General features: G+C 43.7%; 1 protein-coding gene across 6 annotated transcripts in view; it reads right to left on the reverse strand.

Moving 5' to 3' along the window:
• Window positions 1–25339, reverse strand: part of samd10b (sterile alpha motif domain containing 10b) — a 113667-nt gene that overhangs the window by 80255 nt on the left and 8073 nt on the right. For 2 of the 6 annotated variants that reach the window (XM_086213827.1, XM_086213828.1), the window contains exon 1: window positions 126–3046. In XM_086213827.1, coding sequence (XP_086069953.1) covers window positions 126–365 — 240 coding nt within the window. In that variant the 5' untranslated portion in view covers window positions 366–3046. Of the gene's footprint in view, window positions 1–125; window positions 3047–17298; window positions 18797–18904; window positions 18998–19123; window positions 19189–19810; window positions 19843–21781; window positions 23033–25339 lie in introns of those variants that run through there. The other 4 variants (XR_015117874.1, XR_015117875.1, XM_086213830.1 and 1 more) reach the window with 4 other exon arrangements.

Here is a 25339-nt window from a genome sequence, read left to right on the forward strand (position 1 = left end):
ACAAGAAGGAGAAGTTGCTGTTTCAGATTTGTCTCGCACTAAAGTTGCACTGAAGTGTGGTATATTGTATTTGTTTCTCATTTGAATGTTTCTTGTTTCTCCCAAATTGCTTTTGGTCCGTATACCTGGATGCCCTCAATGCCAGGCTGCTGCAGTAGTTTGACGGTGGGCTCGTGTGTTGTCTTCTGGCCACATCTGTCATGCCAGGTCAGGTTGCTGCTTCCAGAGCGACGTGGCAGCTGGTAGCTCAGCTCCTCAGCGGACAATGTGTGCTCCAAGGAGGCATGGCAAAAACTGAAGCTTGATGCTGCTGAGAGGAAAGGGAGGACAACAAAACTGATGTAAGCAAAGGTAAAAGTATGCATATTGTCTAGGAACTGTGCAGCAAGGACATCAGAATGAGCAAAAAAAGATTTCTAGTCCCCTACAAATTTAATTTTCACCCAAGATTGCAAGCTTAGTTTCCTGACTCCCTAATACAAATATACATATACAGACAGAGAACACTGTTTTGGTGATGTAGTTGGTAGCAGTGTGATTGCAATTTTATGTCCAATTTTGCCGGGTGCATATTCAAACGTGGCATGTTTTTGCAATGCTTTGCTGGATTAGTCCGTTGGTGTCCTTGGGAGTTCAATCCCAACTTGGCACTTATATTAAATATCTTGGGTACTTAGAATATTTCAGCTTCTGCTTCCTTTCTTTTTGGCTGGACCAGAGGACCAGTCCAATAAACATGAATGTTACTGAGTGATTGTAGTTCACAGATGGGGACTGAAGTTGCCTGATTGGTCACTGGTCGAGTTGTGGAGTTTCTCACTGACTGTTGCTCAGTCAAAAAAATCAGCACTGATGCCATGCCATTCTGTGACAACCTATGCAATTCTATAGATAAACAATAATTGTTTCTAAGACCTTTTGAGGCAAGACATTGATTCATGTTTGATTAGCACTGCATAGTTACATCAAGTTAAATTGACTGGAGCGTCATCAACCGATAATGCACGACATGGGCTCACCATACATGATTAATTGGACAAGGAAAGTTAAGAAGAAAAACAGGGGACTCACTGGTGCTTAAATAGTGCTGCCACCATGTGGAATTGAAAACATCAATATAAACACAGAATAACATTCATTACTCATTGAGATACAATGCTATAGCCAATATAAGAAAAAGACAAGAGCTATCTACATTTGCAGTAATAGCCTGTCCAAAAACACTCATCCTAGACCATAAATATACTGCTTGGGTTCAAAAATATGGTAAATGATGAATTACCACCACCTGTAATATTTGTGGGTAAAGTACATATCCATACGAAAACTTAGCCATTGAGATAGGCAAGCCAAGGCAAGGCAATTTTATTTGTATAGCCCGTTTTCACAAACAGTTTGTCTCAAAGGGCTTCACATGGCATCATAACAACATCCTCTGCCCTTAGACCCTCGCATCGACTGAGGAAAAACTCCATAGAAAACCCTTTTAACAGGGAAAATTCTGAGAAACCTCAGGGTGAGCAACAGAGGAGGGATCCCTCACCCAGGACGGACAGACGTGCAGTAGATGTTGTTACAGACAAGAAAACAGTTTACAATGCAGAATGTGAGAAACACGGAAATGTTAATAACAGCTGAAGAAGGAAGCTTCTGGTAGGGGAGGCAGGGAGAGCAAGCCAGCTTGATGGGGGACTGGATGGCAGACTGGTTCATGGAAGGGGAGCGCAAGCCGGTGTAACAGTAGGGAATAAGAGGGGGGGGGGGGGGGGGCGATGCAGGCGGCGGTTGGGGCTCTGGTGGATCTGTGGAAACACAGAGAGACTGCGAGACACCAAGGCCAAACTACAAAGTGCAACAAGTAGTGGTAGTGACAGTTCCAAAAATGTGCAGGGAGGAGAGGAGGAGAGAGGGGGAGAGGAGAGGAGAGGAGAGGAGGGAAGGGCTCCATGTAACCTGATGTGTCCCCCAGCAGTCTAAGCCTGTAGCAGCATAGCTATCAATGGTTCAGAGCTACCTGAACCAGTCCTAACTGAAGGCTCTGTCATAGAGGAAGGTCTTTAGCCTGGACTTAAACGTAGTTAAAGTGTCTGCCTCTCTGACCCATGGAGAGAGCTGGTTCCACAGTGGAGGAGCCCGGTAACTAAAGGCTCTACCTACCAGTCTGTTTTTATTGATACTGGGAATCACTAAAAGACCTGCATTCTGGGAGCGGAGTGCTCTGGTCGGACAGTAGGGACTAATGAGCTCTTTCAAATAGGATGGAGCTTTATCATTGAGAGCCTTATAAGTCAGCAGAAGGACTTTGAAGTCAATTCTAGATCCTACAGGAAGCCAGTGGAGAGAAGCTAAAGTGGGAGAGATGTGTTCTCTCTTCTTAATTCCCGTCAAAACCCTTGCTGCAGCGTTCTGGACCAGCTGGAGACTCTTTAGGGAGTATTAAGGACATCCTGACAGGAGAGAGTTGCAGTAGTCCAGCTGAGATGTGATAAATGCATGCACCAGTTTTTCAGCATCACTCTGGGAAAGGATATTCCTAATCTTAGCGATACTTCGCAGATGGAAGAAGGCGGTCCTAGTCACATGCTTTATGTGGGAGCTGAAGGAAAGGTCCTGGTCAAAAATGACCCCAAGGTTCCTTGCAGTTGTACTCAAAGTTAGGGTGATGCCATCTAGAGTAGTGATCCGATTCAAGAGCGTGTCCCTGTGGTGTTTAGGTCCAAAAATGATTACCTCAGTTTTATCTGAATTGAGCATTAAGAAGTTAGAGGACATCCAGGATTTAATGTCTATAGATAGACAGAATTGCTGATGCAAAAGCTTGAGGTGGAATAAGGCATTATAAAGTTTTTGTTACTTAGTAATACGGAAAAAACATTTTTAAAATGAAGTCAGGAAATTCTTTGAGAAAAGTGTCTTTTCATCCCCTGTGAATGATTGAATTTCTTTTCCTTTCTCTCCGTGAAAACAAGATGATAATGATATTTAAACACAGTAGAGATATAAGGACTTTTGAACCTGGTAATTTGTTTGTAATTTTACTATATGGTTTTCCTATAGTCCCTTTTTTGGTCTTTCATCTAATTTAAAATGAAGACCTGAGTTTTGTATGCTGTCAAGATGCTGTCAAAATGATGAACGGAAGTAACATGTGAAAAATATTGCCATTTCATCTCCACTAAAGAAAAATGAGTCTTCCTGGAATATTTCCAATTTAGAGTTGCACTATAGCAGTGAAATATGCTGTATGTCAGCAGAAAATTAGAGGAAATATATGCAGGGAACACTTTCTCAATGCAAGTATGTTTGAGTGAGCAGCAGGGAAATAGTATACATGGCTATGATGGAGGCATGAAAATAGGGGTGGAAATGAAAAAGAAAAGAGGCCTGCCAGTAATCAGTGATGTGTAACATTTACTGCCTCTTCTCCTTTGAATCCCACTTTCTCTCTCTGCTCCCTCCCATTTGCTATCCTCTTATGTTGCTACTTCAGTACCATTTTTATATAGCTACATCATCCCTATTTCCCACTTCTCTAGTTTGCAGTTCTTTTGGGTTGCCGGGACAAACCAGGTCTGGCCATGATGTAATTACTGCCAGTCAGATTGAGGAGTGGGAGACAGCAATAAGGAACATGGGAAGCTAAGTGCCTTGCAACCCTACTGACCTGCCAATCAAACAGAAAGAGACAAAGCACAAAAGCAAAACAGAGAGAGCTAAAACAAAGAGTAAAAGAGCTAAGGCTGGAGCCATTAAAAACCATGAAACAACTTAATTTCACAAGGTATGAAAGACAGAGCTATCCAAATACTGCATGAACATCATCCAAGACTACACTGCTTTCAAGATGAAGAAGTGCGGTGTCATGACTTATCAGTTCAATGAATGTCTCAATCTCTGTTTGATGGCTTTTGGAAGTGGTGAGGTCTGAAGATATGACAAAGATAAAGCACCCATTTCCCAAGCTTTAATGGAATCATTCCACTTTACTGGTGCAGGAATTTGGAATTCGCCAAACATGATCAAATACAGTCCAATGAATGCCCCTTTGAGGTGACCTTCCAAAGAATGCCCCTTTGAGGTGACCTTCCAAAGAATACCCCTTTGAGGTGACCTTCCAAACATCCTCCCCTGCTTTTTCTCACAAAAGCAAACCTATTTCAAATATTGAAGGCGGACTGGAAAACTGTCAAATCTGGCTGGTCCTATTCAGCATGAACTGGTGTCATATTATCCCCCTTGCAAATTAGCAGTGAGACTTTTCAACACTTCATGATGCTGAGAGTCACTCGGACACTTTTACCTCCTCTGTCACCTCCCCCCACTGTAGTCACGTATGCACACACAGTGCACCCCCCCATGCACATATTTATAGTACATATACACACACACCTACAGCTGACGCACACATATTTATTCATTATTTATCTAAATACCTACAACCCTCCACCTATAATTGCAAACCGTGTATGTTTTGGTGTCTTGTATATAATGTTCTTCTTCTCTTTCTTTGATATATTTAATTGCTGTTTCTTTCCTTCTTGGAATTGAGCTGTGGTAACACACTAATTTCCCCATTGTGGGATCAATAGAGTTCTGTCTATCTTACTTTAATCACCTGGTAATGTGAGTAGACAAGGGGTGCGATCAAAAGGTAAAGCACTATATGTGTCTTCTCCATTGTAGTCAAAAGAAGAAGAAAAGGCCAAGAATGTAGCTCATTTTTAAAGGCTCAGGAATATTTAACAGCAACCTTACAGAGAAATAAAAAATATAGGGAAAGAGGCAGAGGTAGAGGTAAGGAGTGCCAAAGTCGAGGGGAAGGTCTTATACCCTTTTCACACTGACAAACACATGTCAACGCCGGTTTTTGGACCCGCATTTGCTCGGCATTAAGGCGCATTCAAGCTTCCAGAAGACCTGGGTCTGAACTCCCGCTGTGAGGGCTACGTGCCTGTGTTTTCTGTCTTGTATGTCATCGCGCTGTCAACGTCATCATTTCACATAAACGTGCGCCGGAACACTGAGATGTAAACAAACGACAACATGGATGTCGCCGAGTCGAATGTTAGTGTTGTTGTTGCGTGCATTGCAATGTTGTCTCTTTTGCAAAGCATACAAAATCGGCGCAGATTGGAAAATGTCTGAGCGCTAATACAGCGAAGGAGGATGGAGTTTTGGCTAGTCTGGAAGGGAGCCGAAGAAGCTACAGGCGAAGCCTGACAGGCGGCACAGTGACAAAATCAGGACACGACAGGAAGTTCGCATGAAACCTGAGATGATACTGGTTGCCTTTTTCACGCTGCAGGCGAGCCGAGCTGCGCTGCTAAAAACCTGGGTCACTTGGCGAGTCGATTGACGCAGGTCAAAATGCCGAGTCAACCCTTTCAGAGTGCCGAAAAACCTGCGTTGACCCGCGTTTTTGGTGCAGTGTGAAAGGGGTAGACAGGTGTTTGTTTATATGGGTGCAAAGAGCAGATAGGAAAATACAACTCAGTGAGGTGCAACCTCATCCCCTCTTCTTGACAGATCAGCATATCTTCAGAGCGGCTGCTCAGTCTCAGAGGGGTTCTGCTTTGAAAACTTTATTAAAAGGTTCGGGAAAATGCCCTGGAAGGTCGTTCCAAGTAAAATCCCACCATAGATTAACATGGCTTTACTGGACATTACTCATTTATCTTCAAAGGAGAGCATCTACATTCTTCGGTATAGACTATTTTTTTTTGTGTTACCTTTAGTAGGAATTTTTACATAACCTTCACATTATCGTCAGGGTGTCCTAATGAAAACATGAAATGCGTGCTCTGGATAATTCACTTTATTTCATTCATCGAAGAGAAATTGCCATTGTGTATTTTTGCAGCAAAATTTAAGTATGATCTCCCTCTCTCCCAAAGACTTGAGACTTACTCAACTCAAAGATATAATTTCTATTTTGCCATCCAAGTTTTATGAAGGAGGAAAAATCACAATAAACCACAATTTGGAACATCATTTTGTGATTTCATGCACTGTAAAGTACTTGCTGTGAAATTTACAGAAACTTGCTGGCAGCACGATGCCAGTAAATTAATGTATTACATTTCAGTGTGTTTACTGTGATTACATTTACATGAGTATTTTTATAACTGTAAATCTAATCACAGTACACAATCATGACAATTCAAATTACTGGAACCAAATCATTGTACACAACTGTGACAACTTACTTTAAACCCAAAATATGTGTTACTGTATTTTACAGTTTATTGTACTTTACTTGGCAGAGCCAGATGGCGCCGGTGTGTTTGGCTGTCCGTCTGTTGCTCTCAATTTGGTTGGTGTTTTTGTTGTGCCTAATCCTTGGCACTCTACAGATCAAGTCTCTGCTGGTGTACGATCGCCAAACTCTCTTGGATCTGCGACATAATGTCAGAGATCTGAGTGCATTTGATCATGGTGGACACAAAACTTTGTCCCCACTCCTATCGGGAATCCTGACTCACCTGCACCGGGCCTCGGCCCTACCCCCTCGGCGGGAGCGTCTCCGTCGCCGCGGTAAACGCAGCAGTCGGCTGGTGAAGTTGAAGGTCTGCCTGGCAAACACTTCCTCACTTTCGTCCATTTCCCAGTCAGGACATGGATTATATCTTCCCTTCGTTGTGCCCTGGCGTTTCCTGGACCCCATCGACACCTGCCTGGTACCTGTTGCCGGCCTGGATGAGGGATTCTGGCCGCGCCGCCCCTGCTCTCCTCGGCTCCGCTAGCGCGGGTTGAATCTTGGGAGCCTGAGGACGCCGCACGGGTCCCCCCAATTCGCGGAACTACAAGCCGCATCTCCCGCTAGGATTGGCCCGGTGAACGCCAGATCACTGGCAAACAAAACTTTTATCCTGAGGGACTTCATCAGCTCCCGTGGCTTGGATTTCCCCTGTGTGACAGAGACCTGGATCGGTGCTGGTGAGTGCAGCGCTCTTGTTGAACTTGTACCGGATGGCTGTTCTTATTTTAACTCCCCGCGGATATCGGGGCGTGTAGGAACGGCGACTGTTTATAAAAAATGACTTTAAATGTAAGCAGTGCGCTGTAGCATCGTCATTTTCCAGCTTAGAAGTGACTTTATTTGAGGTGGGCCGCTCTGATCCGGTGTTGTGCGCCGACATCTACCGACCCCCCCAAATACAATAAGGACTTTGTGAATGACTTCTCTGTTTTTCTGGCTGGAATCATGCCAAACTATGATCATGTCCTCATTGTTGAGGATTTTAATATACATGTGTACTGTCCTGATAAGCCTCTGGTGAAGGACTTTTTAAGCCTTATTGACTCTTTTAACTTGGTGCAGTGTGTGTCTGGTCCCACACACGAACATGGACACACATTCGACCTGGTTCTCTCCCATGGTTTGTCTGTGTTCAACCTTGAGATCGGTGACAATGTGCTCTCTGATCACATGCCCGTAACATTTGATGTTGGCTTCTCCTGTGCTGCACTTGAATCTCGCGCTCCTGCTCGGCGCTGTCGGACTTTTAACCCTCTCACTGCCGGTCAATTCTCTGCGGCTTTCGACCAGCTTTGTGTCCCCTCCGCTCAACCTCTCTGGATACGGAGCAGCTCAGTTCTTGGTTTCACTCCTCCTGCCAAACCATACTGGACCCTGTGGCTCCATTTAAAACTGTGCAGCCTAAAGCTAAACCCGAGCCCTGGTTCAATGACAGAACTCGTGCAGCTTGAAGGGAGTGCCGCAGAGCTGAACGCAGGTGGAAGAAGGACAAGCTGCAAGTGTCATTTCTAATGTTGAAGGACTGCTGGCATCACTACCAGAATACTGTTAAAGAGGCTAAAAGACAACACTTGTCAGACATTATTGTGTCTAATCGCCACAACCCACGTGTGCTATTTAAAACCATTGACTCTGTTCTTAATGCCCCCACAGCCTGTCTGCCTGGAAGCATCCACTGAAATGTGCAATAACTTTCTGCACTTTTTCATTGATAAGGTTGTTATCACGAGGGCTCTCATGTCAGCTCCTGCCGCTGACCCCTCTGCTTCTGTCCGTTGCCCGGCTGTGTTCGATAAGTTTGAGCCTGTGACTTTGTCATTTTTAAAAGATGTCGTTGGCCACATGAAGCCATCAGGTTCCCTTCATGATTCTGTCCCTCCTCATTTTTTAAAATAAGTTTTCCCCAGTATCGGGCAGTCAGTTCTGGGCGTTATTAACAGCAGTCTGTCTTCTGGTGTTGTCCCCATTAGTTTTAAACATGCAGTAGTGCAACCACTGCTTAAGAAACCTGGCCTTGACAGCACTGTATTGGCTAACTTAAGGCCCATCTCTAAGTTGCCTTTTATTTATAGGGTTTTGGAGAAAGTTGTGTATGCTCAACTGAAGTCTTTTCTGGATGAGCATGATATTCTGGAGGTTTTCCAGTCAGGTTTTAAGACTCTGCATAGCACAGAGTCAGCACTGCTTAGGGTCTTCAATGACATCCTCCTGGCAAACGACTCTAGAGATTATGTGATTCTTGTCCCGCTGGACTGAACTGCTGCCTTTGATACAGTGGATCACAATATTTTATTATCTCGGTTGCAGCACCTAGTGGGCATTTGTGGTAGTGCTCTGCGATGGTTTAGGTCCTATCTGACAGACAGAACTATGTGTGTAAGCCTTGCTGGTTCTGAATCTTCCCCTGCTCCTCGATCATTTGGGGTTCCACAGGGCTCACTTTTAGGGCCTCTCCTTTTTTCATTGTATTTACTTCCTCTGGGCTCCATTCTCAGAAAGCATGGCATCTCTTTTCACTGTTATGCTGATGACAGTCAGATATACATGCCACTAAAAAAGAAAGATGCTCTCTCAATTAAGCCACTTCTGTTATGTCTTGATGACATTAAAGCCTGGGTGGCCCTAAACTTTTTAAATTTTAACAAAAAGAAAACTGAAGTTATGGTGTTTGGTCCCAGTGGCTCCTGTGAACCTCCCCCTATTGACTTGGGCCCCTTGGCTCTGTATGTGAAGCCAACTGTTTCAAACTTGGGTTTTAAGATGGACAGTGATTTTAAACTAGATCGTCAAATAGGTGCAGTAGTGAAGTCCAGCTTCTTTCATCTCAGGTAGTTAGTAAAAGTGAAGCCCTTTCTTGCACGTGAGCATTTTGAGACTGTGATTCATGCCTTCATCACGTCTCGGCTTGATTATTGCAATGCACTTTACTTTGGAATCAGCCAGTCTTCCCTCTCACATCTCCAGTTGGTACAAAATGCTGCTGCTCGACTTTTAACTGGAGCACGGAAGAAGGAGCACATAACGCCCGTTCTGGCCTCCCTCCACTGGCTGCCTGTGCACTTCAGGGTTCATTTTAAGATTCTTTTATTTGTTTTTAAATCCTTAAATGGTCTCGCCCCCCCCCCCCCCCCTTACCTCTCTGAGCTGCTTCACCCTCATGCTCCTGCTCGGTGCCTCAGGTCAGCTGATCAGCTGCTCCTGGAGGACTGAGGTCTAAGCGGAAGCTCAGAGGGGACAGAGCCTTTTCTGTTGCTGCTCCCAAATTATGGAACGATCTGCCTTTGCACATCAGACAGGCTTCTTCACTGTCCATTTTTAAAACTAATCTTAAAACCGATTTTTATTCCTTGGCTTTTGACCCAGCATGAGACTTTGCTCCTGTTTTATTATTTTTATTGTTTTTTACTTGATTATTATGTTTTATGACTATTTATGTACAGCACTTTGTTTTTAGCTGTGGTTGTTTTTTAAGTGCTTTATAAATAAAGTTGAGTTTACTGTAATAAAAATAACAGTGTATAATTGTAACCACTAATATTACAGTTATCCTTAAATTTACTTTAACATACAGTAGCTTCCATTGCAAAGAATCCAATATCATCACTGTTTACGGTTATGTTCTGTAATTTGGTTTCATAGTAATTGAAGTACTATGAAGCAAAATTACAGAACACAACCGTTAACCGTGATATTTTTTGGATTCTGTAAGTATTTTACTGTCATACTAGAAAATTATTGTAACATACTGCACCACAGCACTTAAAATTGACATTAAAACAGTTTATTTGTAGGGAAAGCAAACCCTGTTAAAATACAGACATACAGAGGACCAGACTTTTTAAGAACAATTTAAATATTATAAAATGGCCTGTGTTGGCCAATGGGCCTAAAACCTTTGTTTTGATACAGCTTTTCAGTAAAACAACAACAAATGAACATTAAACATCTATGAACAATGTCTAGTTGTGAAAAGGAAAACTATTTCACATATTGTGACACAATTCCCATAGTAGCAGGCCATTAGGACAGTTGCCGCTGAAGAGAAGTCAGGAAGGTCCTCTGGCTGAATGAGGACATCTCCCTCCATCGCCAGCATCCATTTTTGTGCCTCCAGAACAGAGTCCCCTATAACAATTAGTAAAATAGTGTATGGTTTAGTATAAGAAAGTGGAGAAAATAATTCCATCTCTAATTACATTATATGTGTAAAAATTAACAAGCTGTCAAGTTATGCCACATCCAGACTTTGACTTAATCTTTGCACCTCTAATCTCCTTCCAAATTGACCAATCTTATAGCTGCATCACATTCTGTGATGAGAATATTGATCTCTCCCTCTCCCTACTTTGACTAAATGGAGACATGCATTATCAGGCCTGCCACAACTTCATTTTATGCATAGGACTGACAATTTATTACATAAAATGAAGATGTTTCCAGGCTCTACATCTGATCACATTAACACTTTGTCTGCCACCTTCCGTTGTCCGTGAGAATATTACACTTACCAAGTGTCATCAACCTAGGTGTGCTTGGGAGTGAGAGTCTGGTTTCTGCATCTGCTGAGGTTGCTGTCTCCTAAATGACACAAAAGATCAGACACAAAGACAGATAGCGATAATATTTCAAATAATAAAGCTGTTAGTTGATGCCTTTCTCATCAGTTATTCAATAAAACTGTGGTTTGTCTTGTATTGAACTGTACAGTAAAGTTGGAACGATGTCCAGTATGAAAGACATGATGTCAGGTCAATTTTATTTATATAGCGCCAAATCACAACAAAAGATATCTCATGACACTACAAGCAGAGAAGGTCTAGTACCTCACTCCTTCAATGAATTTACACCCAACAATTCTCCATGAGCAAGCACATCCTGCAACAGCGGCTACGAAAACCTTTCTTTTCACAGGAAGGACCGTCGAGCAGATCCAGCTTCAATGGGGACGGCCTTCTGCTTTGACCGTTTGGGGGGAAAGAGAGCAGGAGAGCGGGGCAGAGACAAAGACAGATAATGGAGGAAGATAGATATGCAGAAAGAAAGAGTGAGACACAGATAGAGAGAAAGGGAAGAGACTGATGGACAGACGGGGATGTGAGCAGGTGGAGCTACGTGTGGCAGCTTGAGCCTCTTCAGGTCTGCAGCCTCCTCCAGCAGCACCCGGGATCTGGGATGAGGGGAGCCCGAAGGCTCCACAGAAGGAGACGAGTTAGTAATACGTATGAGTATGATTTATGTATGACACATATAGGAGGACAGAGAGGGAAGAGAGGAGGAGAGAGAAGCCCAGTGCACCATGGGAGATCCCCCAGCAGCCTGAGCCTGTAGCAGCATATCTAAGGGCCAGCCTAAGCAGCCCTAACTATAAGCCTGATCAAAAAGGAAGGTCATAAGTCTGCTCTTAAAGGTCGAGAGGGTGTCTGCATCCCCGACCGAAACTGGGAGACGGTTCCACAGGAGGGGAGCCTGATAGCTGAAGGCTCTGGCTCCCAGTCTACTTTTAGAAACTCTAGGAACCACCAGTGACCCCGCATCCTGGGAGCGAAGGGTTCTAGCTGCATAATAGGGAACTAGGAGCTCTGTCAAATATGAAGGTGCCTGATGGTTGAGGACTTTGTATGTTAGATGGAAAATTTTGAATTCTATTCAAAATTTGACATGGAGCCAATGCAGAGAAGCCAGTAGAGGAAAGATATGGTCTCTTCTACTAGTTCTCGTCAACACGCGGGCAGCAGCATTTTGGACCAGCTGGAGAGTCTTTAGGATGGACAAATGATGGGAAAATAAAGCCTACGAATTGTGATATATGTATATATATACACATGTATACACACATCTATACACACACACACACACACATATATATACACATATACATACATATATACACACATATACATACATATATACACACACATACATATATACATACATATATATACACACATATATACACATACATATACAATGGGGGAAATAAGTATTGAACGCATTAACTTTTTTGTCATTACATTTATTTCCAAAGATGCAATTCATGTGACATTTCTTCCAGACACTGGTATTAACTCAACTAATCAACACATGAAAAGACATCACAACATTCAAATCCATAAATAATGATTATGTGGAATTATGTGCAATAACACAGGAAAAAAATATTGAACACACTATCTGAGACTCGTTTAATACTTTGTGGAGAAGCCTTTGTTTGCAATGACAGCTTCTAGACGCTTCTTGTATGTATTAATTAATTTGTGCTGCCTCCTTTGCTGACTGCACCATTGCAGACCTGGGGGCCTGGCCGGGGCTCTTTGGGGGGGGGGGGTGGTCCTCCTCCCGGCGTGGTGGTTGGGCTGGGGTTGGTCGCGGGCCCTGCTGTTGTGCGGTGGATCGCTCGCTTGCAGTTTCACTAAGTCTGAGGTGCCCTGGACTGTATCAGCATCTATGGAGTACTCAGCCCCTGTATGGAGGAAGATGAGAGTATGATTGTTTTGTCCGAGGGTGGCGGTCCTGGGCGTTCGTGCCTTCGGCTCACCCTGGCGGGTGGGCTGGGCCTCTCGGGGGAGTGGGGGGTCCTGGCTGGCTGGCAGGTGGTGCCCTATAGCCTGAAGCCCGCCTGCTCTGGGGGGAGGGGGAGAACAGGGGATGGGTGGAGGGGATGGGGATCGTGGGTGGGTGGGGGGGGGTAGCTCTGTTCATCAGGGGCGGTGGGCCTGGTCGTTGTAGTGGGCTGTGGTTGCCCCGCCTGGGTGTGGGGTGTGGGTGGGTGTCAGCCTCGCCGCTGGCGGACGTCTTGGGGGGCTCTGGTCAGGTCTCGGGCCAGAGGGGCCCTATGCCCCTGGGCTCTGCTCATGCTGTGGGGGGTGCCCGGCGGGACCGGGGTCATCTCTGCCCCGTCTCTCTGTGGGTTACTTCCAGCTGGGGGTTGCTGCTCCTATGCTTTCCTATGGGTCCTGGCATGGGTTGGGCCTGTGGCTGTGTCCTGGGGGGAGGGGTGTCCTGGTCCTGACCTATCTGCTATCCTGGACTGGGGGTGCGATGTCCTGGCCCCCCCACATCAGCTACAGCCAGCTACGCACAGCATCCAAGACAAACCGTAGCACACACACACACGCGCGCGTATACACGCATGCGGCGCACAACTGACCCATAAACACACACTCAGACATTTATCTTAAAATTATATTAAACCAAATGGTAAGCCTGCACCGGAAATTCTGCAACCAATGTTTTTTCCTTTTTTTTCTTTTCTCCTCTCTGTTGCTGTTGTTACTTTTTCTTTGTTTGTTTGTTTTTTTCTGCTATTGCTGTTGTTTTTGTCTCCCCCCTCCCCCTTGTCTTCCCTATCCTGTCCCTGTTCTCTCTTTCTATCCACTCCTGAGCCTCAGCTTTAACAATGAACCAATACCATTCCTAATAAAATTAAACATAAATGGCAATAGGAGGACTTTATCAGATTCCTCCTAAGCAAATAAAACTGCTTCAGTACATCAAGGCACCAGGAACATTGATGCTGCTTGTCCCAGCTACTGAACAGGACAGGTTTAAAAAAAAAAGAAACAAAAAGTGATGAAATAAATGCAGGTTTTCAAATTTGTGTGTTAGCTTTATGTGACAAACAATTGAAAGAATGACAACAATACAAAATTTTAAAAAACATATATTTCTGGGTTATTTTATTGATGGAGTTCCAAAAAAGGCCAAGTTCAAAATTATTCATACCCCTGACAATATTTCAACAAACATGTGCCAAATGTGGTAATTTTTGTCCAATAATTCCTTCAAGATGTCACAATGGAATAAAAACTTTTATTTAACATTATTGGCCAAATGCTAAAGCGAAAAAAGACATCTTTCCAGAGGAGTCTAAATAGTGGGAAAGTGTTCAGGTCATTGTCAATTTCCTGTTATCATGGTAAGAAGAAGGAGCTCAGTGAGGACCTACGTCAGCGTTACAAGGCCATTTCCAAGCAGTATGGTGTCCCTGTCTCAACCGTCCAGAGCATCATCAACAAGCACAAGAGGTTCAACACTGCCAAAAACCTCAGTGGGTGTGGCCAAAAGCGTAAGGTGTCCCCCATACTTGCCAGGAAAATCTGCCGAGAGATCAACACCAACCCCCGGACCACAACCAAGGCCCGAATTCAAACACTTGAGCAGACAGGGACAAAGGTGTCACGGTCCACCATTGAGCGAATTTTGCACAGAGGAGGTCTCCATGGACATAAAGCTTGGAAGACGCCACTGCTCAGGAAAAAACATCTGGTAGCTCGCCTGGCCTTTTGTAGAGGTCATCTGTCAATCATCCTGTGGTCTGATGAGACAAAGCTGGAGTTATTTGGCCACATGGATACTCAATATGCCTGGAGGAAAAGAGGAGAAACCTAGAGACCAAAGAACACTGTGCCCACTGTCAAGTATGGTGGTGGAAGCACAATGCTATGGGAATGTTTCTCTTCCAGTGGCACAGGGAATCTCGTCAAGGTCCAAAGTACCATGAAAAAGGAGGATTACATCAGGATACTTGATGAAAATGTCAAGGAATCTGCTGTGAAACTCCAGCTTGGACAAAACTGGATGTACCAGCAAAACAATGATCCTAAACACACTGCCAAGGTAGTGAAGAAATGGTTCAAGGACAATGACATCAATGTCCTGGAATGGCCAAGTCAAAGAGGGGCTGAGGAATGGGCCAGACCTGCAGGGGGCCAACTTCCAGACTGCCCCTGGCTGACCACCCAGTCACCACTGCAACCAGCCAACAGGGAGTCTAGCCTATCTGGTCCAGGGGTCAGATTGGAGCACCAAGGGGCACTGTCCTGAGATCCGGGCAGAGGGTCCACCACCGCGCAGTGCGAGGGCAGTCTGAATTCTTGCTTGTGTTGTACATCACTTTGGACAAAAGCGTCTGCTAAATGAAATTGTAGAATTGTAGCAGGGAGGGTGCACAGCGGAACCCCCAGCCAGCAGCCCATGGTCAGGGCCCCCAGTTCGATCAGCATCAAGGAGGTCAGCCCCATCCCTCAGACGTCCCCCACCATTGTCTGGGAGTGGCGGCAGTCCAGGACATAGCGCCAGGGCCCAGCCCACCCGAGGACGGGCCGAGGTTAGCAAACCCCTCCCAAATGTGGGAGCGGCAGGGTCCCAGGCCAGCAAGTCCCAGGTACCAAGCAATTCACCTCTACCTCCCTCTCCACCCTCTTACCTCCCTCAACCCCCCTCCCTCTCCAACCCACACCTAACCTCCCTTCCCCACCCTCCTCCCAGCATCCGGGGGCAAACATGCCCCAGCCACCACGGCAGGCCCCAGCACGCCCCGCCAGTGCCCGGGGACCGGGCGAGCACAGCCCCCCCACCGCAGGACCCCGCCGGGGGACAGACACGGATCCCCGGCACCAGGGCCCCTGACCCCGCCATACCAGGTGGAGGCCCCGACCCAGCCCAAGGACCCCCAACCCCCAATCCCACAGGGTGCCTCCATGATAGGGGAAGCCGCCCCCACCGTCCCGCCACAGGCGAGACTCAAAGCAGCCCCAGAAGGCAGTAACCCCGGGCCCACCAGCCCAGCGAGCCACACCCAAGGTCGCCAGCGTCCATAGCCACCCGCACAAGGGCCAGAGCCACGAAGCCCAGTCCCCCACCATCAAAACTAGTAGTCAGAAATGGGTGAGAATTTGTCAATGACTGCTATCGTTTCAGGGAGAGATGATTGTGCATTCCGTAGGAAAAGTAATACATCATCAGCATAAAGGCTTATCTTATGGTTCACATTTGTAGTATCAATTCCCTTGATGTTTTTGTTTTGCCGGACTGCAGCTGCGAGTGGCTCTATGAATATAGCAAAAAGGGAAGGGGAAAGTGGACAACCCTGTCTGGTTCCTCTTTGGAGAGAGAAGTTTGATCATTTGTTCTGACAAAAGCACTGGGAGTGCGGTAAAATGTTTTGATCCAGTTCACAAAGTTAACTCCGAACCCAAACTTTAGTAATGTGGTGAGGAGAAAATTCCAATTTACCCTGTCGAATGCTTTTTCTGCATCTAGGGAGACAATTATGGCATCCTTGCTCTGACTGTTACAGTAGTCTATCAGGTTGATAAGCCTACGTGTGTTGTTGGTAGAGTGCCGTCCTTTAATTAACCCGGTCTGGTCAGGATGTATTATGTGAGGTGTCACTTTTTCAAGCCTTCTAGCTAGCGCCTTGCAGATGACTTTAATATCTGCATTTATAAGTGATATTGGACGATAGCTTGATGGAAGTGCTGGGTCTTTGTCCAGTTTAAGGAGAAGGCTAATAATCGCACGGTTTATGTCCGGTGGCAGGGTCAAGGTTTCCTGTATTTCAGTGAACATTTTGTAGAATATTGGTGCAAGCTCCCATCCGGTCCCGGGGCTTTCTTGTTTGGCATACACCGATAAAAATAAAGTGCTTGATCTACTTAAAAAAAGTAAGGCAACTTTTTGCATCATTTTATCCTGTAGATCAAACAATAGTAGTCTTTGTATGTGCAACATTCATTTTGCAAGTGCAGTCAACTTACTTTTGCAAATAAAGTCAACTCAATGGTATTAAGTTGTCTTCACTTGCAAAAGTAAGTTTGTTACCAGCAAAAGTAAGTTGATGTTGGCAGCTAAAGTAAGATGATGTTAGTCGCAAAAGTAAGTTGATGTTAGTAGCAAAAGTAAGCTGACTGTACTTGCAAAAGTAATGTTGTGCATACAAAGACTACTCTTATTTGATCTATGTGATAAAATGATTCAAAAAGTTGCCTTACTTTTTCTCTGTGGATAAAACATGATATAGTTTTGTTATGGTGATCTACTTAAATTAAGCATGAAGCATCAAGTGTGTTGGTCTGCCCAGTAAAATAATAGACATTTTGATCGTGCTAGGACAAAAAATTACATAAGAACAAAATTAAGAGGGTGAATTCCCTTTAAATCATAAGTACACTCAGCAAATTGTGTGAGAGTTCCATTAGAGAAAAGGTCAAAAAGGTTAAAAAAAAAAAAAGTTACACTAATAATCAAGAGGCCATAAGTCGACAAAATTGACATGTTTTATTGCTGACAAATTCTCGCAAACAAGCAAACTCATGTCAATATATACTGCCATTGAATTGGGCAATAAATCAGTTTACTGTACAGAGCTGCAACTATTAGTTGTTTAATTTCTAAGTTTCCTATTACTCAATTCAAGGATTTTTAAATTTTTAATTAATGTTTGAGTCATTTAAATTAAAAAAAAAAATCTAAATTCAGCTTCTCACATGAGAATATATTAATATTGGTCGCAATAAACCAAGACATTCTAAGTTGCATGTTGGGCTTCAGGAAACAGTGATAACACATTTTTCACAATTTTCAAAGTATTCATTGAAAAAAGAAATTGTACAATGACAAGTGCTGTTAGTTGCAGCCCTAATACTGTATACTCTGGAAAAATGTCCACATTATTCAAACAACATCTGGTACTAATTATCAAACTTAACAAAGGGGCTTGTTTACCTTGTTTAACAATAGTTACAGTGTTGCAACATTTTAGTGTATTGATGACATGGAACATAGTATATACCAAAGACATTTTGATAAGAAAATAAGACCATAAACTCCATTATACTGACAACACTGGAAACACTTCAGATGCTAGCGCCAGACGCGCCATAAGACAATGCCAATGACCCAACACATCACTCATGGGATGGTTCTTCAAGTGAACTTTGGCAAACATGTCCTCCAAAACAAACATTTATTACGTCTATCCTGAGGAAGTACTTGCAGGGATGAAACCCCACCGACAGCCTGACCTTAAAGGTTTGAACATCCTAAGCAAATGACAGTTACATTCAAAATCTGACCAACACATTAATAATGCAAAAAACACAGCACCTCACAAAATATAAAACTGTACAGTGTTTTCCTGTTCTGTGAAGATCTGCCTCCTGTAGCAGTACCTGAAAAGCTGCTTGACCACCTTAGGTCACTTAAAATGATTCCCTTGAGCTGAGCTGAATTCTATCAGCCATTTAAAGGGACATCTGACTGACATCTGATCTTAGTTTACACCACAAAACAAATTTAAGCAGCATACACATGAGCTTCAAAAATGTAACCTGAGGAAGTGCTTTTGGAAAACCTGTGAAAGTGCAATGTACAACCAACAACTGTAAACCTTGTCAAGAGGGAGCTTCAGCAATGTCTGTATGGCTTTTAGGCATGTAAACTGACCTTCAGATCGTGGACCTTAGAGGATACCTTTTGGTTGACATCCTCCAGCTCTAGGAAGATCTTCTGAAAAACTTCCAAGGTGTATTTCAGTTTGTTAGGGTACCTTAGTTCCAAGGCATAGATGAGGCCCATCAGGTAGGTACAAGCATGTGCAACATCAGGGATACCAAAAAGCACCTCTGCTCCCTCGACGGCTATTCCAGCCTGCTTCTGGAGATCTCGATCTCTGGCTTTGGTCACCACAAAGATGTTGAGGACCTGTGTAGTAAGGGCCTCTTGTACAGCCTCAACATCATCATCATCATCAAAAACCTGTAAAAAAACACCAGAAAAAATAAAACCCTCTTGTATACTAATGTGACGGATGCATACAGTATAGCTCTTTTGGTGCTCTCTTTCTTTTGAAACAGTTTTCTTTACCTTGTAGTCCTTGTTGAGCTCCTCCGTCTTTTCACCAAGGTAGAGAATGAGGCCTCTGATGACAGTTTCTCTTCTGGACTCAATGCTGTTGTCCTACAAAAACAAATGAGATCATGTTAAGCACAGACATCAGAATGCCACTATATATAACTAACTTTTTAACTGTTATACACAGGGTTCAAATTTTTCAATTGATGCAAAGATTTGGATAGGAGTCACCTGGGAGATTCAGTGAGACACCAATTTAAGGGCTCTGCTTCTGTTTAGTAGCAAAATCTCTCCGTCTGTTCTCAAAAGTAAAAACAAAAAGAAAAAAAGTATTTTTCACAACATCTTTGCGCTCATCTTAAAAGAAAACTGCACTCTGTCTTTAGAGTGTGTGTGAAAAGGTGATTTTTAAACAAATGTGCATAGAACCTTTACATCACACAGATCCGGCAACAGAGCACGTTCTTAAGAGCAACTTTCTGGCACAAATTACACATGACCTTATGAACATCAGTCAAATATTACAGATGATATTGTTCTGATGCATGTGAGAGTTCAGAACCATATGACTGTACAGGTGGACAAAAAATTGAAGAATTCAAAGAAACGGAATTTAGACCATCTTTAATCTGGTGATCAGGTAAGTATATCTTTTATTCTGACCGCCTGTATCAAGACAATATACGATTAATTTTTTCACAGGTAAGTTTATCTTTTATTCTGACAGCCTGTATCAAGATAATATACTGTTAATCTTCTGTCTATCTTTTGCTACATTTTGGACTGGGCTGTCACAACAATTTTCTCAGTGAAAGACCAACTGAATCTCTGCCCCCAATATAAAATGATAATCCATAAACTACTTGAAATAATCTAACATTTACTTTCCCCACAACAATTGCAACTGTCTGTACATACCTTCATCCAGCAAGCTTGACACGATAAATCCCCTGGTAAGGATACAATGACATAGTTAGTAACCTACCACAAAAGAAAACAAAATCCATCCATCGTCGTCTTACGCTTATTCCTTACTAGTAAGGGTCGGGGGGGGGGGGCTGGAGCATCACCCAGCGTCTACGGGAGAGAGGCAGGGTACACCCTGGACAGGTCGCCAGTCCATCGCAGGGCCAAGATACAGAGACGAACAACCATTCACACTCACATTCATACCTACGGTCAATTTAGAGAATCCAATTAGCCTAGTCCCCAAATTGCATGTCTTTGGACGGTGGGAGGAAGCCGGAGTACCCGGAGAGAACCCACGCAGGCACGGGGAGAACATGCAAACTCCACACATAAAGATCCCGCGCCCGAGCCGGGACTCGAACCCGGAACCTTCTTGCTGTGAGGCCACAGTGCTAACCACTGCACCACCGTGCAGCCGAAAACAAAATCAAAATAAATAATTAATCTTTTAATTACCGAACATTTGCAAACACGTATCTACTACAATTAGGTGTAAGTGGTGAGAATCATGTATCTCTATAAAGTCGGCTTACTGTTTTCAGCTTCATAAAAAAAAAAGTAGCCTATTCAGGGTTTCCCCCAGAAAACTTGTTAGGCCCACCGGCCTGCCCCTAACCACTGACTGATGGGGCCCTACGTATAGGTAACAGATTCAATAATGGGCAGTAGAATTTAGAAGACATGATTCCATAAAGCCTTGCCTAAATGTTTAAAGTTAAATGGAAATCTTAATACATTACCATAATTATGTATTATTATAGTCTATAACGTTTATGAAATATATTTTAACACCAGCCAAAGCTGCTGTTCAACCAATCACATAAATAAATAAATAATAATTATAATAATAACAATTGCTTGCACTAAAAACTTAAGGACAACTGTCTGGTGTAGCGTTATTAAGTCCCCCCCCTCTGAGACACGCCTCTTTTTCCGGTCAGTTGCCATGACAACGTGACACTCACTGATCAGCTGTTTGGACCTGAGTGAAAACAAACGCGAGCCTTACGAGCTGAAAAATCAAACGATGGATCATTTTCACATGTGGTGAAAGCATCTTAGCTCACAGAAGCTCTGAGCTCTGTGCTAACAGCTAGCAGCCATGCTACAGCGGCTGGCTGAGCCTTGTGGAGTCGCGGCTCGGTTCTCGTTAACGGCAACGCGGTCGGCTCGGTGCAGATCTCTCTGTCAGCTGGTGAAGCAGCGGTCTGAGGAGCACAACGTCCGTGACATATCCCGTTATGCGCGACAATGCTCAACGAAGTTGTGACGTTGCCAGGTGATGAAAAAGACACCTGGTCATGCGTTGATGGAGCCCGAAAAATGAATTTAATGAAATTAATAAACAATGCTTAGCCTGGCCGATGGGGGGGCGTGCAGGTAAAGCCTGGCGGCCCGCCAGACCAGCTAGCTAACTAGCTATGTTTTTCGAGCTTGAATGTATTCTTTGTGTTTCGTTTGGGTGGCATTGCTTGGTACAGGCATTTAGCTGAGTTTCTCCCCGTCATTTTGGTATTATGGGCTACATGTTATGACTGGTGAAGGGGGCTCGGCGCTGTCTATCGCCTGCGGCTGTGCTCGCTGCGTTTCAGCGGCTAACAAGCAGAGCTAACTGCCTACAGCCACCGCTGCGACCAAAAAACCTCCACAAATTAACTCACAAGCGTGGCCACCCACACCCAGACACACACGGGTGTTTATTTACAGCCGACTTGCATCTTAAACCCCTTGCTAATGGCTAACCCCGCACAGGTGTGTTGTATATGCTAGCGATAACGCGGCACCCGGTGCCGTCTACATCCCTGCTTACTTCAAATTACAGCCGCTTGCAAACATGAGCTCCACATTTGAACAACGGACTTTAGTGTTCAACTAGCTACATCACTAACATTTAACTTTATTTATTAACTTTATTCTTACCGTAAACGTCAGTCTCCAGTCTCATATTCTGGAACTTCTCCCCGCGGTCCCGAGATCTGGTTTGAACTAGTTGCATACACTGAATGCGCCACACGGGGCGCAGTCGGAGACTAGTAAATACAACGAGCAAATTGTTTTGTGGGTCTGCATGACAAGATTTGTTGAACCACTTACATAAAGCTTGTTAAGAAAAAAAATCAAAATTACTTGTGTTTTGAACAAATTTAGACTAATTCACAACTTTATATATTTATGTTAAGAGACTAACTTTGTTTTTTTTGTTAATATCACAGACTTAATTACATTACAATTACATACTCCCAGATTTACTTTTTTCAGTGTATGTTTAAGGGCTTCTTGAAGTTCCCCGATAGAAATAGGTGACTCCAGAGCCATTACTTGGTCTTGATTTAATTTTGGCAAGTCAATTGTGCTCAGAAAGGTTTCAATGCAAGATTTGGATGGGTTAATCTCAGGTGAGTAAAGCTTTTTATGTCAAAGCTTTTTATAGAATTCCCTAAAAATAAAATTGATTTCTTCTGGGTCACAGGTTGTTTCCCCATTGGAGTCCTTAATGGAGGATATTGTTGCTCTTTCTTTGTTCTGTTTTAGTTGGTTCGCTAAAAATCTGCTGGATTTATTGCTATGTTCAAAGTTCTCCAAGCGTAGTCTCTGCAGCTGAAATTGTGTTTTGATGTCAAGTAAATCATTTGGTTTTAGTTTTAATTCTCTTAATTTTCTCAGTAGGTGTTCCTCTTGGGAGGCGGCATAAGTTTGTGGCAGGAAGGCAGTCTGCCCTTCCTCCCCACAGGTAAGGGAAGAGGCTTGACTGATCATCAAATGCACCTGTGAGTTGATGGATAGAGAGAAGGCTCACAGCAGAACAAAGGCTGCAGGGAGAAGGATGTGAGCTGGGCAGACGACCACTAAGCTGAAGCCGAAAGGTAAACTATTGGGAGAACAAGGACCAAATCTACCACACGTGTGCCAAAAGAATTATGCCTTTGGTGTGGCACTTGGAGCAATACTGGTCGGCAACCCCATACACAGATAAGTGGCATCTCTGCTCATCAGCCTTCAGGCTTCCTCTCTCACTTCTGTCCCCAACTCCCAATCCTGCCACCAACTCCACTTCATTTAACCACACACACATACCATTCCCCTACAATCAATGAACTTATGAACAATTGGATCAACTATACATGAACTGAACTGAACTCTGAACTTCTCCACACACCCCCCCTCCACACGCACACACGCACACACACACACACACACACTCATTCTCACCTGAAACAAAAGGAACAATTTAATTTTATTTCACTGTTCATTCACCAGTGTACCCTAAAAGGGTTGTGAATGTGATTTTGTGCTTGGTATTGTTGATTTATGTTTTGACGATGACGATTAAAATTAGATTAATCGCCTAGCCCGAGTCTAAATGAATCCACTCCTCCCAGTCACATTAACACTGATATCCCTTGAGGCTCTGGCCGAGGAGGTGGAGTTGCTGCCATTTTTGACAAAAGTTTCATAATAAATCCCAAACCCAAAGTACGTTTCAATTTATTCGAAAGCCTGAATCTCAGTTTGTCTCATCCAGCCTGGAAAAATTTACAGCCACTTTTATTTATTATTGTGTACCACCCTCCTGGTCCTTACTCTGAATTCCTACCTCAATTCTCAGAGTTTATATCCAGTTTAGTTCTCAAACAGATAGTCATTATTGTAGGTGACTTCAATATTCATGTGGACGTTGATAATGACAGTGTGGGTACTACATTTATATCTCTTCTAGACTTAATTGGTTTCCATCAGTCTGTTCATGAACCTGCTCACTGTCACAACCACACCCTCGACCTCGTCCTAACATATGGAATTGAAGCTGAACATCTCGTTTTATTTTCACAGAATGCGCTTTTATCTGACCATCAATTAATCACTTTCGAATATGTACATATCGACTGCACTCCACTAAGGAAAACTATAAATTCAGTGTCATCCCATTATATCACTGTTGTCAACCTTAGTCCCTCCCAAATTGATCATTTTAACGATAGTGCAACAGGCACCTTACCCCATTTAAAAAAAAAACAAAAAACAACTATGTATCCAAGGAGACAAGCCCCTTGGTACAATTCCGAAACCAGACAGCTTATACAAAAACTCAGAAACTAGACAGAATATGGCGCTCCTCCAAAATGGAGGAGTCACATATAGTCTGGCAAGATAACGTTAAAAGCTATAAGAAAGCCCTTCATGTAACTAGAGCAGTCTACTACTCGGCACAAGGAACACAAGAACAACTGAAGGTTCCTCTTCAGTACTGTAGCCAGACTGACAGAGAGCCACAGCTCTATTGAAACAAGTATTCCTATTTCCCTGGGTAGCAAAGATTTCATGGACTTCTTCAATGACAAATTCTACTAATTAGCACCTCTCACTTAGATATGATCGATGTGTCGCTGTGAACTGGTTATGTCCCACAGTCTTTTTAAGTAGCAGTTAAGTAAACCCCTTTTCAAAAAACAACCCTGAATCCAGAAGTTTTGACGAACTACAGACCAATATCAAATCTTCCTTTTCACTCTAAAATTCTGGAGAAAGCCGTTGCTAAACAGCTCTGTGACTTTCTCCGAAGCAACAGCTTATTAGAGGATTTCCAGTCAGGTTACAGGGTTTATCAAAGCACAGAAACAGCACTCGTCATAGTTACCAATGGCCTACTACTGGCATCAGATGAGAGACTCATCTCTGTGCTGGTCTTCTTAGATCTTAGTGCAGCTTTTGAACCACTGGCCACTATATCATTCTATAGAGACTGGAGCACATCATTGGCATTAAAGAAACTGCACTAAGTTGGTTTAGGTCATATTAACTTGGTCGGTCTCAGTTCGTACTAACTAATGATAATCCCTCTGAAACCACTACAGTCAATTATGGTGTTCCACAAGGGTTTGTGCTTGGGCCAGTCCTCTTCAACCTATACCTGCAGGGAAACACTTGATTAATTTTCATAAATCATACTCATGTGTGTTACTAACTCGTCTTCTTCTCTGGAGCCTTCGGGCTCCCCGCATCCCAGATCCTGGGTGCTGCTGGAGGAGGCTACAGACCTGAAGAGGCTCAAGCGGCCACCCATAGCACCACCTGCTCACGTCCCCGTCTATCCATCAGTCTCTTCCCTTTCTCTCTCTATCTCTGTCCCTCTCTTTCCTTCTGTATCTGTCTTCCTCCATTATCTCTTTGTCTCCAAGAGACATAGTCTCCATTTCAAATAAATGCAGTCCTATTTGTGTATTATTACATTACCATTATCTACAAATCACACAGTAATGCTTTTAACAAATGGTCACAATATTGCTTCATTACACAAGGCCAAAAGCCCATTAGCTTTCAACATGGTATCTGACAAATGGATGCCATCTCAAGCAGATGACATAAGGCACACTAACAAAAAAAAAAACAAAAAACAGTGAAATTGTGTATAAAGCTAACACTCCTGCCTCACCAACTGTCCCTCCAACCAGGGTGCTGGCTGTCCTAGTGCTTCATCTG

The sequence above is a fragment of the Aulostomus chinensis genome, chromosome 9 (genome assembly GCF_037954235.1).
Source record: "Aulostomus chinensis isolate RoL2024-O1b breed Wild chromosome 9, RoL_Achi_v1.0, whole genome shotgun sequence".
In the NCBI taxonomy this organism is placed as follows: domain Eukaryota; kingdom Metazoa; phylum Chordata; class Actinopteri; order Syngnathiformes; family Aulostomidae; genus Aulostomus; species Aulostomus chinensis.